The 20,070-nt window shown below is 27.5% G+C and overlaps 1 protein-coding gene and 2 long non-coding RNA genes across 6 annotated transcripts; 1 reads left to right on the top strand and 2 right to left on the bottom strand.

The window, feature by feature from the left end:
- The first annotated feature begins 76 nt into the window (after positions 1-76).
- On the top strand, positions 77-980 carry LOC135927136 (uncharacterized). Of its 4 annotated transcripts, XR_010571959.1 has the most exons (6): positions 77-179; positions 222-256; positions 295-353; positions 401-482; positions 524-626; positions 667-980. XR_010571959.1 is itself a non-coding variant. In XM_065463081.1 (5 exons), the coding sequence occupies exons 1-5, from the start codon at positions 85-87 to the stop codon at positions 954-956; spliced, it is 582 nt and encodes a 193-aa protein (XP_065319153.1). In that variant the 5' UTR covers positions 83-84; the 3' UTR covers positions 957-980. The 4 variants fall into 4 exon arrangements, 2 of the variants coding, with proteins under 2 accessions (XP_065319153.1, XP_065319152.1); XM_065463081.1 differs by lacking the exon at positions 401-482 and having other exon boundaries at positions 83-179; XM_065463080.1 differs by having other exon boundaries at positions 93-169; positions 295-482.
- A 14,314-nt stretch (positions 981-15,294) lies between these two features.
- LOC135925780 (uncharacterized) lies at positions 15,295-18,662 on the bottom strand. The gene is made up of 3 exons (XR_010571726.1): positions 18,549-18,662; positions 17,841-18,020; positions 15,295-15,339 (listed from the first exon to the last, which is right to left on the bottom strand). It is a non-coding gene; the product is annotated as an uncharacterized LOC135925780 (long non-coding RNA).
- A 112-nt stretch (positions 18,663-18,774) lies between these two features.
- On the bottom strand, positions 18,775-19,221 carry LOC135926260 (uncharacterized). Its single transcript, XR_010571818.1, has 3 exons — positions 19,153-19,221; positions 19,074-19,104; positions 18,775-18,854 (listed from the first exon to the last, which is right to left on the bottom strand). It is a non-coding gene; the product is annotated as an uncharacterized LOC135926260 (long non-coding RNA).
- Positions 19,222-20,070: the final 849 nt, after the last annotated feature.

Raw genomic sequence — 20,070 nt, 5'->3', positions numbered from 1 at the left:
TTAAAAAAAAACTAAATATTTACTATCAAAAAGTGGGGTGTCAGGTAGGTTCAATCAGTTTTTCGTAATTAGGTATATTTCAATATGGTTACCAATGATATTAGAGTTTCAAAAAGTTTTCAGTTAGAGATATCTAATATATATAATGAGATATGTCCACCACTTTCGCGTACATATATGTAATTATAAATTTATTCAACTTATATGATTATGGATTTTAGGAGGAATCGTATTTTTGAAGAATTAATCCAAAATAGTAGGATTTATTTTTGTATTAATTTTAAATTTAGTTAGGCAAGCAGGATAATATAAGATTTTTATGCTCATGGTGTGGTTCCTTAAAAGAACCCAAAGTACGTATAAAGAAATGTTCAAATTCTTTAAAATTGTCTAAATTAAGTGAACAATTTAAAAATAAAGATTTTCTAAATTCAAAAGATAAACATGATATAAAAATGCAACAAAAATTTTGCAACCAATTGGTAGAATAATTTTTAACATTATTTTTATACATTCTTAATAGATTTATTCATGTGCTCAATGTCTAAATAAATCTGTTTTATATTATGCCAAACCTAATTTCCAGAAATATGCAAAACAAAATAAAGAACTACATAATATAAAGAGTAACTTATTAATATATGTTGGTTAAAATTTGTATTTTAGGAAAAAATCAATCAATATTGGATGATAAGCTTAAATTATCAGATAGTGTCAAAAAAATTAACAATGCTATAAATATTGATCATAATATCCAGAATCCCCCTTTGTTTTCTACACCAAAGAATATTACTAGATCTTCAATGAAAAAACTTCGTAACCTAAATTTAAGCAATAATAAGAATAAAAAATCTAAAGCATTACAAAAAATATTAAAAAATAATATATCAAGCTTTTTTAATTCTAGTTATGATTCATGTGATTCACCTTTATCAAGATTTTTAAACATATCATAACTTCTTATTATATAAAAAAGAATATTTAAATAGTATGATAGTTAATAAAGCATAATAATTTTTAGATACATTAATTTATTATATATAGCCATTTGTAAATTTGAATTTAGGTACTTGTTTTGTTTATTATTGTTGCAATGATAAATAATTTTTGTGTTGTAATAACTTATATAGTAGAGGTGAAAGTGTGCATAATATTCTACAAGCATGTAACCGAGAAGGAGAAATCCCTTTCATTGCAATAAATATCTTAGAATAATAAAAATTTCCCCCCTGCACACCCCTCTCTTAGCAAAAATTGTATACCATATATTAGAGATCTGCAAAGTTAGGCCAGGCCCATACCCAGCCCGAGTCCATTCAGGCTGGGCTTGGGCCTAATTTTATTTAAAATAATTGGGTACGGGCCAGGCCTAATATTTTTTAAAAAAATTCTGGCCGGGTTGGGTCGGACCTTGGAATTTTTTTTAAATATATCTAAATTTATCAATTTTATATTGAATTTTTTATGTAAAATAAAAATATTTGATTTTATTTATTGAAACTAAGCGACATATAACATGTCTTTTATTTTGAGTAATTAAAATTAATTTCTATATTTAAATAAATTCAGGCCGGGCTAATAAATTTTTTAAAAAAAAATTTAGGTAAGAGCCAGGCAGGCAACTTTTTTAAAAAAATTTAGGGCTGGGCTTAAAAATTAGGCCCAATGCAGATCACTACCCACTACCATATATTACGTAAGACTTTGAAAGAAAGCAAAAAATAATAACTTATTTTCAAAATAATAATTAAAATTTAAAATATTTAGAATAAACACATTTTTATAATAATAAAAAAAGTAAAACCCCAAGAAAATTTTTATAAAAATATAATATAGCCAAAGGTTATCAATAAGTGAACCCAAAGGCCTTCAATAAAATTTATTGGGGATAACATTTAATAGTGCTTCCCCCCCCCTTTCTAGCAAGAGTCTGGATACACCTCTGCTTAGCATGGTACTTCCTAGGACTGCAGTAGGGGCCAAAAAATTATATGATCTTAAAAATCTGGGATAGGTCTAAAGATTTTTAAAAAATTAAAAATCTCTGCTAACTCAGGCTTAAAAATTTAGATAAGTTTTCTTTTAAAAAAATTAATTTAAATTATATCAGATGAAAAATCATAAATAAAGCAAGTAAAATGCATTTACTACTTATATTTTCATTTCCCAATTGAAATAATTTGCAAAGTGCAGCCAAAATTCGAAATTATTTATTAAAAATTTGGAACTAAAAAATAATAATAAATTAAAATGAAAAATTTTAAATCCACACCATGCCTAAGATTTTGATTTCTGAAGGTCTGTCTCTGATTTATATTACATAATAGTGAAGGTCTCTTTGATCCAAAACCATGGTCCTCATAAAGTCTAGCTTGGACCATGATCCTATATAATAAAAAAACTGGTCCAGGGCTGATCTTAATTTTTTACCTAATTAATTCTTATTTTTTTAAAAAATATTTTGTTAAAGAAATCAAACAAATTTGAATAATTTAATAAATAATTTAAATAAATGCTAATGTCTTTGTTTGTTGAACTGAACTAGAAGGAATTAGAAGTTGGATTTAAGGGTGGTGGTAGATCTTTTTCATTTTTTAACCAAGAGCCTCTACTCATCAAATTTGTTTTGTTTGAAAGCCCATTCCCTTTTCCTATTTCATTATTGAACCAAGAACCTGTACACATTAAATTTGTTTTGTTTAAAAGACTGTGCCTTTTTTTATGACAAGAATCCTTGCTTTAGAAAATATTTGTTCGCCAATGGATCAAAACCGTAATGAATATCGGTTTGGGTATAGATTCAGATAAAAATAAGAGTTTATGGTTCAGATTCGGTTTAGTTTGAGCCTTAAAAACCGATTTAGAGATTTAACATACAAGCGTATTAGATTTATGTTTAAAATTTTATTTTCAAATGCTCTTCTGTCAAATTATATCTATATGGTGGAAAAGTAAATTTTAGGGCTGGGATCAATTCCATATGCCAACTTGGGTAGCTAGTGTTACATCTGAATATTTATTATTGTAAAGGTTAAGATATATTTTAAAAGGTCACGTTATATATTTTAAAAGGACGTTATTTGTATATAACTTTCCGACATGTAATATTATATTATCGAGGTTAATCAAATTGCATATTATTAGAATTTAAATTGGATAATTATATAAATGTATATATACCAAAAGAATTACAAATAAAATTCATTATCGTTTTTTAAACTTTAATCGATTTAATATTTGGCGACGAGGTAAAAATCGCGCGGTTTTCGGTCAAGTTAAATGTTATATAGAATTATAATTTTTTTTTGTTTAAAATAAATAAATTGATTTAGCAATTATGGATAAAAGATGAATGAGATAAATGGGCTATTGACGACTATAGACACATAAAAAATCCTCAAAATTTTTTATTGACGATTTAGAGGAGGAATATCATTAGATTAAGTCGCGGCCCTACTGAATCCATAATAAAGAACTAAGAATTCGCGATCAATTAATCGCCGAAGAACTATGTTTACTACCCAGTTACTAAAGACGAAGGCCAACCGTTAAAACTTAAACAAAATTATAGAATTTATGATAATGATAAAGGGCACTATCAAAAGGATAGATGCAGCCTATTTAGATTCCATGGATTATAGAATTTATGATAATGATAAAGGGCACTATCAAAATGATGATACAGCCTATTTGGATCTCCGGGGATTATAGAATTTGACACAGCCTATTTGGATTTCCAGGGATTATATAATTTGCCATCGTTACTAACATATGTAGAAATTAACATGATCAACAATATAATGATAATGGTATCGTGAATATTGACAAACTATATTACTCTAATGGTAGTGGATGTAAAATTTCAGGTGTGGGAAAGAAGATATGTTACATCTGAATATTTATTATTGTAAAGGTTAAGATATATTTTAAATGGTCACGTTATATATTTTAAAAGGACGTTATTTGTATATTATTATAACTTTCCGACATGTAATATTATATTATCGAGGTTAATCAAATTGCATATTATTAAAATGGATAATTATATAAATGTATATATACCAAAAGAATTACAAATAAAATTCATTATCGTTTTTTAAACTTTAATCGATTTAATAGCTAGCACCATAAATAAATTATTAATCATCTTTAAAGAAGTTAAAATGTCAAAAGGTTCACAGGCGTTTTTGGTCGAATGACTAATTCTTTTACGGCTGGCTTAGGTTTGGTAAATAAAAACATTCAATATCAGTTTAACGGTTCAAGTTCTGTCTGAATTCCTGGGTATACCTAAATGAATTATTCGATTAGTATTTTACTAATACGAATAAAAAAATTCTTCGAATCAAATACAAATAAGGCAAATATATATTTTAATAATCTAAGAATCTAATTTTCGAATCGAATACTCGATGAATCAAATGGAATAATGTTTTTATAGTTCGTAAGAATAAAGAATTATTTAATTCCTATTAATAGGAATAATATAATTATTAGTGAAAATACGATTAATGCAAATATTTGATTCGTATTTTTAATGTATATTCACATGGGACAGATGTTTGAATTGCTAAAAAATTCCTAACAGCAAGTGATGTTTTTTATTGAGACTATAAGTTAAATTTTTTTTGGCAAACTCTTCGATTTCTTAGGCAAAATATAAATGAACTAAAATAGAATCACAAAAGTAAAATAAAATTTTTTATATTTGCCTTAAAGATTATTGATGTAATAGTTTCATAATCATATAATAAATATCTTTTTTTGTTCATTAATCATGAAACTCCTTTAAATTGTATTTATTCTTAAGATTAAATAATACTATTAAAATAAGTCTACTCATGAATCTAAGATAGTGAGCCAACTCAAGATCAACGAGTCGGCTCATATAGTAGATATTTTGAAAAAAACCTCGAGTTTGTGCTAAGTTGACTCGGCTTAGCCTTTAATAATATTAGTATCAATTAAATATTGAATTTAAAAAAGTGTTTCATTGTTACGATCCTTATATTTCTTAGCTTATATATTTTTCATATATATATCTCATTTTATTTTTTACCTTACAGTTTTATTTTTATATCCTTTATTTTTTTTTATATTCTTACTTAAACTTTTACACTCAATTTTTTATATTTAAATTCAAAATATATTTTTTCTACTATTCACTTAAATTTTTTTTTATATAATATTGCATATGTCCAACAAAAATTTTAATGGAAATAAAAATTTTAGGTTTTGTGGCGTCAAAATTAAAAGATTATCCTTATTTAAGTAATTTCCAAAGTATTTTATTATATATTAAATTTTATTTTTTATAGACACAATTTTATTAATATATATCCGTGTGAAATCTCTAATTTATAAAAATGAAATATATTTTTTCCGTTATATACAAAATCATCATCTATTGGCTATGGTTAGGTATCTTTGAATAATTACAAATTAAAAGAATTTGAAAATTTATTTTTTAATTCTCAGAGATTTCAAAGTTTGGCCCTTTGACTAATAAGTTTAGAGAATCAATTAGTATCTTTTTGAAAGAGTAAGATGTGTGGTTTGATTTTATAAATATATGAGAATATTTTTTGGCTTTCTATCTCTCAACAATATCAAGTGGATCATAATTTCTATGAGTGGATGTGAAAATGTTAAAACAAATAAAATACTAGTAAATATGCCTACCATTATCATATGAAATGAGGGTATATCTTTCGGTGCGAGCTATTATAATTAACAAATCTCGCAGTTCTAGTTGTGGTGAGTAATTTTATTAACTTTATGCCTTATATATTTGAACTCATTAAAAGTGGAATGGGTCCCCGCATCCTTAACTAACTGTAAAAGTGAGACATTCCCTTTAGTTTTGTGTGAATCTGTATTCGTTACCCGTCTGAAGAGAATTAATCTGCTTGTGAGAATAGAGGTTGGTAAGCTACCGAGGGTATATGCTCGAATACTCAATAAAGCATGACACAATAGCTACATCCCAATCTTTTATAGTAGTCGTTTGATAATTCGTACCATCTGTTATATTTAGAGGTCAGCTAGGTAGTTAATTAATTTAAAAATAAGATCTGTTTATATGGAATTAGATAAAAATGGAATGATTACCAGCGTTAATGGTGAATATAAGCTTATGTTCCAGACATGGTTGGAACTTAGAAAGTAATTATCCAGTTCTGACCAATTCATAGATTAATAATATACTCCATTATTGATTTTATTTTTATTCTGTGCTCTTGAATGATCGGGAAAAAATAAGAATGCCAATGATAATGACCTGTAACAGAAATACATTTTTCGTATATAAAAAAAGTAGTAATAAGATAATAGGCCTGATGCGAAAGATTAAAAAAAGGGGGGAAATAGAAGGTATAAAATATTATTATAAAAATTAAATTAAAGAATTGATAAGGTTTTGAGAAATAGTGGTTAATAGATAATAGAGATAGAAAGAAAAGAATGAGATAATAAAATTTAGTGATAAATAAATTCATTAAGGGAGAGGAAAAAAATAAAGAAAGAGTTATTTATAAGGATTGGAGATTATAAATAGGTTAGGATAAAATATTTAAATATACTTGGTTATCTTCTTAATTATTTGTTATGAAAGAAAAATGTGAGTATAAAAAATTGTAATGTAAGTACTGACAAAAATTGTGAGTATGTTCAAAATAAATATACAAGTTGAGTATCTTGTAGAGATTTTATTAATGCAGGGGCCCCTACAAGGAAAGGGGTGGGGGGGGGGTCCGAAGCAACTGCTTCAGTAAATTTGAGTGAGGGTACTTTTTTTTTAACATCCATCATGATCATGTGATTTCTGGTTTATAAATGTAACAATAAGACCCCCCCCCCCCACTTAATATTTAATTTAATATATTGACGGAAATTTTGGTCGATGTTTAGTAAATTTGTTATCCGAAATTTCTTGTCATAAATTATTTTTCCAATTTTAAAATATGTCTAAAATATTAACCAATATTGACAATAGCAAAATTCCTAGAAATTGGATTACTTATAGTATTAAAATGTATAAAGTTTTTTGCTTAACATGTCTCTTATTTAGTGGTCCACACGCAAATTCAAAATGGACATGTGAAGGTCTAGATAAATGGCAAATTATTAATCGTGATATTATTCTGCATGAATCTTCACAGGCACATATGATGGCCGATTATGGAAGGCTTTCTCATAATAAAAATTCGATATTAAAATTTATAACACCTCAGAAAGAATGTGTAGATAATAACCGTTCTATTATAAGAATTATAATAAGATGTTTAGATTATTTAATATCTCGTAACCAAGCCTTGTGGGGGAACAGGCAACAAGAAGGCAATATGATTGCCCTTATTAAGCTTATTGCAGATTATGAACCTATACTAAAAATGTATACACAGCAAAATAAAGAAAGAAAAAAGGATAAAAAAAATAAGGGATTAAAAACGAAATTATATTCATACCTATTATCATATAATAACATAAACATTCTCATTGAACCATGAAAAATATGGTTATAAAAAAAATTCAAAATGAGATTACATTTAACAGGTGCTTTTCAATCATAGTTGATGGCACATACGATGTTTCGAAATCAGAAGCAATAGCTATGATAGTAAGATATGTTGAAAATAGTGAGACGCCGAAGCCTGTTTAAAGACTGATTGACATATATTGTACGGGAAATACCACAGGTCTCGATATAAAGCATAATATAATATCCAAACTTGGCTCGATGAATTTACCCCTTGAATATCTAGTTGGGCAAAGTTATGATGGCGCCTCAAACATGAGTTGAAGAATCAATGGTGTGCAAGCCTTTATTGAGCAGAGGCGCCAAAGGCAGATTTTATTTGGTGTTATTGTCATCGATTAAATTTAATCGTTGTTCAATTATGCCAATCAATTAAAGAACTTCGAAATGTTCTAGGAATACTAGATGAGATTTATGTCTATTTTAATGGTGTAAAAAGATATGAGGTACTCAAAAAATTTCAGTGTAATGATCTGAAAAAATCGAACGATTTCTACGCATCAATAATACCACTCGGTAATAGTACCTTATTTATTTAGATTTAAAATGTTTTTTTATTTAGAAGCTGGTTATCCTCATATAAAGCTATTGTAAATTTTTTTCTACTTTATGATGCCTTGAGGGCAGAAGGATTCTGAAGATCCTGCCACTTCCACTATGGCTAGTGCTATAATCTTAAAATAGAAAAATTTGATTTTATCTTATCACTTTGTGTTTTGGATAAAATATTGTTGATAACAAGTTTGGCTTGTACAAAATTGCAATTTCGAAGGATATAGGGTATGCAATAAATCAAATTCAATTGACAAAAGATTGCTTGATTAATTTGAGAAGTATAATATAAATTATTGTCTAAATTATTTTTAAATCTTATAGATAATAACATTGAATTTTTGGATGTTTTTTCAAAGGCGCAAGATTTTATGAAGGAGAGAATTCTACATTTTGATTTTGAAAGTTCTAGACTTCAAACATTACAAACCAAAAAGGAGAGGTATATGATATATACTTTCATCATTAAATATAATTTGTTTTTAGCTTTAAAATAGGTGTGTTTTATGCTGCACTCTATTTAATTATTATGCAGTTTAACGAAAGATTTAATGATGATTCCATGAAATTTTTACATCAAACAACATTTTTTACGCCAAAGGGAATGGCAGAAAAATCAATTATTAAAGAAGATATCGAGGATATCTGTGAATTTTACAATTTAAATTCAAGTCAAATTTTCGAAGAAATGTTGAAGTTTAGAAATATTTATAAGATGGCCAAAATGGGGAATGTAATTACTACTCATGACTTAGAGGTTCAAGAATCTAAAGATTTGTCAGATTCTGAGAATTGTAAATTTATTTAATTAAAATATTTACCAATACATTATTTAGCTTCTTCTGATGATGATGATAATTCAGAGACTTACGATTTACATTGGAAAAAAAAAACTATTCATTTATTTTACCTTATCGTTTACTTTTAAATTTTTCTGCTTTCCCTAATTTAAGAATTTTATATAAATATTTATTAACCATCCCCACAACCTCATGTACTGCCGAAAGAGTCATGAGTAAAATTAAATTAATTAAAACAAGACTGCGCAGTACCATGAAAGATTCTTTTCTCAATAATTTAACCATATTATCAATGAAAAATTTTTTATTTAAACAATTAAATACTGATGAAATTATAAATTCTTTCGCTTTCTCTTCCCCTAATTTATCTAAATTATTAATTTAAAAAAATAATATTTATAAAGTTATATTTTTTGCATTTTATTTATATTATATATTAAAAATTGATGCAATAAAAATTATTTTTGAAATTTATGGGTTTCATAATTATAATTTTTTCGAAGGGAGGGGATACTTTTCAAGGGGGTACTTTTCATGGGGGTATTCTGCTTCATTCGCTCAAAAAGTGTAGGGGCCACTGCATTAATGTGTAATTGATAATATGAGATGAAAATTGATAAGGTAATCTAAAGTATAAAGAAAGGATTAAGTGAAATAAAAAGTTTCATTCATATTTACAAAGATAAGGGAATATTTTTATCAATTCAAAGACGATTTTTCAAATCTCTCAATCCATGTTAGGTATGTGTACACCATCAATTCTCAAAATTCCATTCATCTGTTTGTATAAAATAAATAAATAAAATCAACAAATAAAAAAAAATACGTATCGATGACATGACGTAGCGATGACGTAGTGAGGACATCAGAATATTATAATATAGATATACGAATTTCATTATAACATACCCAATTAAAGTAAAACCTTTAACCATGATTTATAAAATAAACATTATTATAAAATGAAATAAAATGTTATTTATAATATAATAACAAGTCCAAATATAACATAATGCCTTAAATAGTAATCATTTAAATGGGAAATATATAAAAACACTTAGACTATAATAAATAAAAGCTTTAAATTGAAATGTTACATATATGTAACATAAACTATTTTGCAATTATCATCAGATATATTAAAAACAATTGGTAATCTTCAGGCTTAATTCAAGCATAGGTAATAATTATTTATATTTTAAAATATAAGCTAAAATTTTGGAAATGAAAGGAAATCTGTATTATTCCTTTAAAAATTTGGAAGAAATTTGAATTATATAAATCTTTATTCAATCAAGAAATGAGCCCGTATATCTTCGAAATTAGGATAATCATACTATTTCTTAAAATAAATCAAATTTCATGGTATACTCTTTTAATCTACATATTTTAATATCTTTTAGAATGAGTTGATGTTTCCAACAAACATCATTCATGAGAATATTGAGTGTGATAAAAATATTTTACAAATAATGTCAAAACTTTGTGATCCCAACAAGATAATATAGATTTCTAGAAGTTAGTAATTGTTTCTTTAGGTAATAATAGTCTATAATTTTATTAGTTACTTTGGCATTTTTCTTCCATCATAATAAAACATATATTTTATATTCACTATATTAAATAATTTAATCATCAATTTTAAAATTAATGAAAGGTGCAGTAACTATGACTCAACAAATCACAAGGAGAATCCTGACAAAATCAGGTCTGCCCTAATATTTTTTACAAATCTTAATCTTGTTTTATAGAAGATGACCCAAAATATTATGGTATGGAGGAAAAGATGAATTGATCGTTTACTGCAACAATGCTTATAATGCTGAATTAATGCTCCCCCCCCCCCATTCTTTGTTATCCATGAAATAATCATTATAGTAATATTTTATCTTGTAAAAATAATTGATACTGACTTCTAGCCCTATTTAATATGTAATATATTTATTTTATTCAAGTTTTTATATCTAAAAAGATGAGATGATTCTTATACTTTTTTGCTATGATCAGTGTCTACATGAGCGGGGGGGGGGGTAGGAACAATTTGCATCCCAATATCTATAAAGGGGTAGGGGGTAGGCATTTGGGGGGGGGGGTAGGCTATAATAATCTAGAAAATTTTCCATTACATCTTTAAATTATCTATGGATAACATTTTAGTATTTTTAGGGGGGTAGATATATTTTTTTGAGGGGGGTTTGCATCCAATGAATATACTGCCATGTAGACGCTGGCTATGATCAATTAGAATTATATATAGAAAAAAAATTATTATTTATTCCATTGGTTTATTGTTGTTTTTCATCAATTTAGTATTTTCATTCAAGTCATTTATTTACAAATATGCAACAATCATTAATACGTGATACGTGATATAGAACGTTTACGCCCTCTAGTTGTGGATACAACAGAGCTACGTTAGGTTTTCCTCATAATCCATCTGACTGGGCAAATTAAAAGGGGATAAAAATGAGGAGCCCTTCACACGTTTGTGGGCAAGCCGCACGTACTTGTACGCGTAATAGTCCAAGGACTATTACTTAAACGTCTATGGGCTGATGTGGAAATGACAAAATAAGCACAGCCCACACCCATAAGATGCTTATATACATAATAGATTTTAAAGGCAAAGGGGGACCTGACTTTAAGATGAGAAAAATGATAGCAAATAATAGATGAAAGGAAAAGTTTAATACAGAATAAGGAGAGAGAAAAGGGAGCAAAAGTAAAATAAAGAAGATAAAACAAAAATAAAAATAACCTGTGTCAGGGAGCAGTTTATGAGAGGTTCATATAATTTGATTTGATCTTCAACAGTTTATTTATTGATTTCTTATCCTTATTCAACCTTAAAAACTGATTCGCGTTGAGGTAAATCCAAAATATCCTTCACTGCCCTATAAAACCATAAAGTTTTATAATTCCCATAGACTTTGCCGTTGAATGAGTATAACCAATGGATCGCCTCCAGGACCAGGCTACTATTTGTGTGATTCCACAGAATGTGAGCAAAAAAGGTCAGACGTTTCTTTTTCAAAGCCACTTGCACTAGAGTGTGACGTGACCTCCGCCAAAGGTTAACATTAGAGATAATGTTAGGGTAAAAAATGCCGTTTATTATCCTAAGACATTTGTTGACGAACACCTGTAACCTCCTTATCTCTGTTTTCGTAATCTCCCATATATCACCGCCGTAAAGGAGAATTGGGATGATGGTGGAATTGAAAATACGTAACCTAGTGTGAACCGATATCTCCCTGGATTTCCACAGTTTGAAATATTTGTAAAAAGCAACCCTTGCGTTATGAATTCTTATTTTTAGTTCTTCGTGACAGCTACCTCTATTATCCATGTTCACCCCAAGATATTTATAGGAGGACACCACCTTGACCAACTTTCCCCCAACCATCCAATCAATCAATGGGGGCGCATGAGATGAAGGCATAATCACCGTCTTATCGAAGTTTATATCCAATCCAACCTCTAAGCTGAAAGAATTAAGTATCAAGACTAAATTGTGGGCCTCCTCCAAGCTCTTGGCGATCATAACTAAGTCATCTGCATAGCAAATCACCCTATTTTCCAAAAACCATGGCTCCTTAAGTCCAAGTTCCAGAAGATTTGCAGCTCCCAGCGTATCAATAATTATTTTATTCATAACTATATTAAACAACAGCGGGGAGACGACACACCCTTGTTTTACTTCTTTTTTAGTTCTAAAGGGGGGAGAAACTTTATTAATAATTTTAAGCGAGGCGAAGAGATTACTGTAATGTGTCTTTAGAATCCTAATGATGTTTCCGTCAATGCCACATCCTTCTAGGATTGCCCACAAAGAATCATGAATAACACTGTCAAACGCTCGCTTAAAATCGACGAAACTAGAATGGTAATTTATATTTGTCACACTTCTGTATTAGTATCTTTAATGCCAATATAGGTTCATTAATATTCCTGTTTGGGCGGTAGGCACAGATGTATTTGGACAGAAGATTAGGCGTGGTCGAAAGAATGCGGTTTTTTAAAAGAATCATGAAAACCTTAGACACGATGGATGTGAGAGCAATAGATCTGTAATCCTTAAATTTAACAGGATTTGGGGTTTTGGGGAAGTTATAAAAAATTGTCATATTCCAGTCAGCTGGCATCTTCCCATAACCCAAATCCTATTGAACAACCCCAGCAAGAGCTGAGAAACCGGGGGCAGCTTTCAGATGTTCTCCTAAGATGTTATCTGGACCTGGAGATTTATTCTTCCTAAGTTTTTTAATGGCCTTAGATATTTCCACCACAGAAAAGTTAGCATCAGATGATACTGCGCTACGGCTAGAGGATGGACATACGACTGGTCTCCTTGAATCAAAGGTTTCCATGTAATAGTCCAACCATAGAGCCATCTGTTTGTCCGGGTCGGTAATCAATTTATTATTGTCCAGTCTGATTGATGGGAGAGGCTTGAAAACTCTTGCACTACAGAAAAGCTTGAGCTTCTTATAGGCATCAAAAGTTCTATTTTCTCTCATGTCTCTGTCAATCTCGAAAGCTTTCTTTGCTATGTATATCCTTCTGTCCCTCCTAAGGAGTCTATGGATTGTCGTCCAAAGGGCACCATCGCGTCTATCAAGCGACCTAAGTTCAGCTATCAATCGTATATAAGGTTATAATAGAAGTTTCTACATTCTAATAATAATCTTAGGCAGTTAAATACCACCCGACATTATACATACATGTATAATCATTATAAAACATATCTAATTAACGAATATACTAATTCATAATATATAATGATATAATACCATATATTCATACATATATTTCCATTATATCTATAATAACTATACATGTATTATAATGTAATCATACATGTAATCATACATATAATTTCCACATTACTACATATATCTTACTTGGCCTTAAAATTATTTATCAAATAATTTAATATGAGGGCATATCCATCCATTAAGAAACAAAAAATATTATTTCTTTATATATAAATGCCATTCAATATTAATGAAACTTAATTTTGTAATTTATTTAAATATTTTTTAGGAAATTTGTTTTTCTTATAAATCCTTATTAATTTAAGTTATTTTTTAAAAAAATGATAAACATAATTATTATTTTGTATACCTGACAAAATTGAAAATACCAGATGGTATGACTATGGTTTATCTCAATGTGAGCAACCAAGTTGTAAAAATGATATTTATACTCATCTGTTGTGAAATATTTATGTTTATTAAAATTTTATGATATATAAAATTAAATCAGAACATAAAAGAGTAATAGAATTAAAATACTAAGATAATTAAATACAAACATAAATATTATTACAATTGATTAATACATTCGTATAGAAAAAAAAATTTCTAAGATGATATAGGAATAAAAAAATTAAGGATGCTATTGTATCAATTTAAAAGAAATAAAAGTAAATTTTCGTGTAGATTTCAATAAAGAAAACACAAAATTTTACTTATTCATGTTTTTGTATGAAGGTTACATCTACGCCAGTGTTAATACATTAAGCAAAAGCAACTTTAAGAAGAAAAACAATATTATTTATTGTATATGTCGTTAAGATTAGCAAAAGAGCTCTTCTTCATAGACATGAGTTTGAGCACATTAAACTTAAATCTACTGTATCGCGCATTTCTTTAATTTAAAGGCATGATTTTTCCAGAATAGTTTCCAACATATATAGAGTAACTACTCTTGAATATCAAATTATAAAAAGACATACTATAAATTTTAAAGTTACTAAAAACTAAATTTGTTATACTCCCTATATAGAAATCATAATATGAAAGGATATATTTTATTATAAATATAATTTTGACACGGATATTTTATTTTGCAATAATCTATTCTCTAATATTATTTTTAAATTGTCCGGTAATTTAATCTACAAACAATAGAAGACGTTTGACCGATAAATTTAATTCTAAAATAAAAGTATTTTTTTAAAAATTACATAAATTAAATTGTAATACATTTTTTTTAAGCTATAATAAAATAAAATAAAAATTAGACGCAACTATTTATATACATTCCCAAAAAGCGAAAGTTACCTTTCTTTTACTCAGAAAAGGTAGCGAGCTATATTAACAAAGTTGTTACGCTATATAAGACCAAAATTTATATTCATCATTTATACTAAATATTATAAAAGCAAGAGTAGACAATAATAATAAGTATTTATTATATTATAAACATGGTAAAATAAGAAATTATATTTATAAAATAAAGCATTTGATTTTAAATGAATTTATTAATTTTCAATTTTATTATATATAAGTAAGCATAATGAATGACTAATAAAAATGATAGGTACATAAGATATTTACATTTTATGAAATTATTTACATACTAATCACATTATTTAACCAAGTTTCATATCATTAGGTGGCGTGATTTTTGCTTTTTTAATCTGAATCATCGAAGTTGGATCATCTATATATATATAATAAAACAATGTCTGTAATGTTGGTTTATAGTTAAAGAGATATATTCCTATTAGTCTACTTGCTCACCACAAATTTTATAAAATAAAAAATAGGAAAAAATTAAATAAATCTAAATGGAGTAAAGTTTTGAAAGAAAATTTGTCACAAGAGTGGTAAAGATCTCAATAAATTTTTGATTAAATATTTCATATTACTTGTATTGTAAAATAAAATCCTCAACTTTCATACCATTGTAAATTTAGTTAGGATATATAATTAAAATTTTCATTCAACTATTTAAAGTGGCCATATTTTGCTTGATCAAAAAATTTAAACTGATAATCTGCTTATTAGAAATTTATATAAAAATGCTTGAAACCTTATTTTAGCAATAAAAAATGTGTTAAAATATAAATAGAACAATATTTGCACTATTTGTATTCGATTCGTATTTTCGAATTGAATAATTATATTATTCGTATTCTTACAAATCGTACGAATAATAGAAAACATTATTTGATTAATCGAATATTCGATTTGAGATTTAAATTCATTAAAATATTTTTCAAAAATGAAAATATCAGAGTGTGAAAAAATCCTCAAAACTTTTTCGAATAAATCTTTAAACATTTTTGTAAAATGAAATTGTGATTTCATCTTGAATAATTTATTATGCATAAATAAAATATTACAAAAGATTTGCTTATGAAATTTTTTTTTACTAAACAGATATGGAATTTTAAGTAAAATTTAATCAAAAATCTTTCTTTTTCAAAAATAATTCAAAGATTTTTTCAAACTCTCGAAAAATTAGATTATTAAAATTTTAAATGGATTTATAAATGTGTGATTCATAAATGTGGAAATAAAGATAAAAAAAATAAAATATTCCCTAAGAAACATGTTAAATACTTACAAATAATTTAAAATATTCATGAATAAATTACAATATTTACGTAGTTTCAAATATTTCGAATAATACGAAAAATTTAATGTACGAATAATTAGATATAAAAAATTATTTGAAATATTTTTTCCTATTTATATTCGATTCGATTATTACTAAAATACGGATTATATATCGATTAACGAATAAATCGTTTTAGGTATATTTAATATTGATAGACTATAGAAAGAAGAAGTAATCAGCACTGCCATCTTGTAGATTAAGTTATAAAATGTTATAATTACCTATTTTAATTTGTTGAATATAATAATATTAAATGTTGTAAATAATCTCTTATTAGTATAATGAAATATAATTATTGATTATATTGTTTTATTATTAAATATAACCAGTAATTTATTTATAAAGACTTGCTATATTATAAAAAGGGATATCTGAACTTAATTAATAGCGTATGTAAATAATACCTACAGCATTTGAAGTTTTATTTGCAATTTCACAAAGATAGTTTAATTATTTAGATTTGACAACTTGACAGTGATAATAAATGGATTGAAACTATTCCTAGCCAAAACCTCAGTCTTAATCTATATTCCGAAAAATTATTGATTGGACTTTGCACTGTTTGCAATATAGTTTCCCCGTTCACCTGTTCTCATTGAAACATCAGAGTGGACGAAAATAGACATCATCCATTACACTGCCGATTTTTTACGGCAGTCATCCTAGACATTGCGCAGTTAACAATATATTACTCAAAGCCTTAAGAAGAGCCAACATCCAAGTCTCTAGAGCCCCCAGGTCCCACTTCAGGTAGTAAGAGAAATGATAATTTAACCTTGATTTATATTGCTTGGGATTACACTTAGACATATTTGCAAAATCCAACACCCACGAAAACTATCTTTTGGCTCCTGAAATCAACATAAACAAATATTCACAGTTAATAACATGAAATTCATTCCTGTCGTTATATCAACTCTTGAAAACTTCGACAACAGACAGTTTATTTTCTGAATAGGATAGGAAGAAAAATTAACCAACTCACTGGCGATCCTTAAAAACGTCTACATCAGAACATAAGTTTAAAAATTTGCCGTTCAAATTTTTTATGGATTCGCGTTTCTAAGTAACTTATTAACCTTCGATTTTATTTTTATCTATTTATAAAAAAGAAATTAAATATCTATAAAAAATTTCAAATGAAGAACTTTTTAGTTTTTGATTATTTGAGATTGATTTTTTTTTCGTATATAATTTTTAATAAAAACTGGTTGGAAAATTTTAATTAACTAACCATATTTTTACTTGCTCACTATTTTGTAAATACTGCCCTAAACATTAATTTTTGGTAATAAAAATATTGCATATTTTGATTAATTTAAAACCCAAAATTTTATAAATATTGCCTAAAATAATTTTTTGACAATAAAAATAATGCCCATAAATGATTATTTGTACATGTATTCGAATCGAATCAATATACGTATAATTTTTGAATTAGCATAAATAAAAATTTTCTAACATATTATAAATCAATTACCTAACCATTAATTAAAAAAATCCACACAAATAATAAAAGATATTTTCCCTAAACACACCTGTTATAACTCTACCGAATGGTGAACTCGATCTACGAAGAGATGTTTTGGGGCCACGTCGCGTGTCGGAAGATATATTATGTACTCGTGGCGCATCCATTTGAACTGGCATAAAAGTTGGTTCAGTTTGGTCTATCTTAGGTCGGAGAGGCACTTTGTGTCCAGCAAGACCTAACATACCTAGATTTGTGATGAGTGGCAACATAAATAAAGATAAATTTTAGATAGTTAGAGGTACCACAAAAATCTTGGTCCTCAAAAAAACTAAATGTGTTCCTCCTCTTAGAGGCCTCTTACTGCAATGGTATCTGCAAGGAACCTGAGCGGGGGAGGGGGTTATTAAGGGTGTCTGTACACCTCCTGTGTTTAAGTATGCTTCATGTTATTATTAATTCAGAATCTAGAGGTTGAGAAGATACGTAATTATAATTAATAAAATTAGAAAGAAATCTTTCAAGGAAGAAAAAAAGATAGAAAACTCCCATAAATAAAATTTTTCTAAGTTGCTTTAAATGCAAACTAAAATTTTAATTTATCTAATACATTTAAAAATTGATCCATCAGACGAATACTATTAGTCTTAAGAGTTTCTATATGGAGATAATTTTAACCAATAAAACTAAATTCCTTTCCCCAAATAAATTTCCTCTATTCCCCGCCAAAAAATTAATGGTAAAACCGGGTAGAATTATTTAAATAATAGCACACCCAAGAGAGAGGATCGAGCCGCCTGTTTAGGAACCGGATGTTTATTGGATCTTTCGCTTCCACTGGCGGTGTCATCAGAGGAAGAGTTGGGAGGAGAATATTTGCCGTCTTTGGTCTCTTTTTTAGATTTATTTTTGTCATCTTTTAAATTATCTTTCATTTGACCCTTTAAATCTTTTGAATCCTTTCTACGGGCAGTTTCTCCCATAGAAACACTATCAAGAGTCATGCTACTCACATTTTTTGGGGGAATAATTTTAGCTGTAGCAGATGATAGATCTTTTGAGCCAAGAAATGTTGCCCCTCCTATATCATTTTTAGATAATAAAATAATATTAAAAGGTCTAAGCAAAAAATAAAAAAATGTAATGTGTTAATGATTGTTTTAAAAATTATTTTACTTAACTTAAGAATATATTATGGTATAAGGCTATGTTTTCACAGATATTAAAATTTCTTTTATTTGAGCAATTTAAATGTAGGCGATGACATAAGCTAAAGAATTATATATATTTTTAAATTTACCCTTTTTCGGTTTGTCTTTAACATTTGGGTCCTTTAAAATAAATGAATAAATTAAAAAAAAACATTTTAAATTAATTACAGTTGATGTGCTTTCTTGTGGTAGATATCGATTCCTCTTATTCCTCTTCGCATATAGTAAACAGGAAAGCAATAAAATCAATATGATTAAGAGCACTATCAATATTAATAATAATATGAACCAGGGAATCGGTTTATCATTTTCTTGTTTTGTTACAACATATAGAATGTTCTCGCAACCCTGTAAAATAAGGTTATATTTGTATTAATAAGTTTAAATAAAACTTGTCAATAAAATTTAGTGGATTGTATATACATCAGAGATTCATGGGCCATAATTTTTTAACTAATCTCGGCCCTGGCCCGCAGTAAAAAAAATTTTTAATTTAAAAATTACAAATAATTATTTTTATTTTTGAATAATTATCCAGGCCCAGCCCATATCTTATATTAAAAAAATTCCCAAACCCATAATAAGTTTCAAAAAAATTTCCCAAGCCCGGCCCACTTGTCATCAGAAGAAAAAAATGGCAATATTTAAATTTATCAACTGTTTTAAATAGGCTAAATATAAATTTAATAATTTTGGGCCCAAACCCAGCTCAAACCTATTAAAGAATCTTTTTAAACCCAGGCCAGTTAGAAAATATGATATTAGGCCCATATCCGACCTGGGCCTATGGATGGTGCATGATAATCTCTAAGATACATTAGAGATATGCGAAATTAGGGTCAGCCCAAATGAACATTATGTTCAATTATATTTAAATAAATTAGGGCCTGCCCGGGCGGAAACATAATTTTTATCTCATTGGTCGGGCTTTTGGGGACAAATGAAAAAAAAATTGTTTGAAATCGGGTCGGGTATACATACATTTTGTATGTATTTAAGGTTCCCTTATAAAAAAGAATTCCTATAGAAAAGTAAAAATTTCAGTTTAAATTCCGAATTATATTCTATCTTACCTATATTATTTTT

This window comes from Gordionus sp. m RMFG-2023, chromosome 3, assembly GCF_954871325.1.
Source record: "Gordionus sp. m RMFG-2023 chromosome 3, tfGorSpeb1-WG-v2, whole genome shotgun sequence".
NCBI lineage: Eukaryota > Metazoa > Nematomorpha > Gordioida > Chordodea > Parachordodidae > Gordionus > Gordionus sp. m RMFG-2023.
The sequence above is the reverse complement of the archived record's forward strand: the minus strand, read 5'-3'. Positions and strand labels throughout refer to the sequence as shown.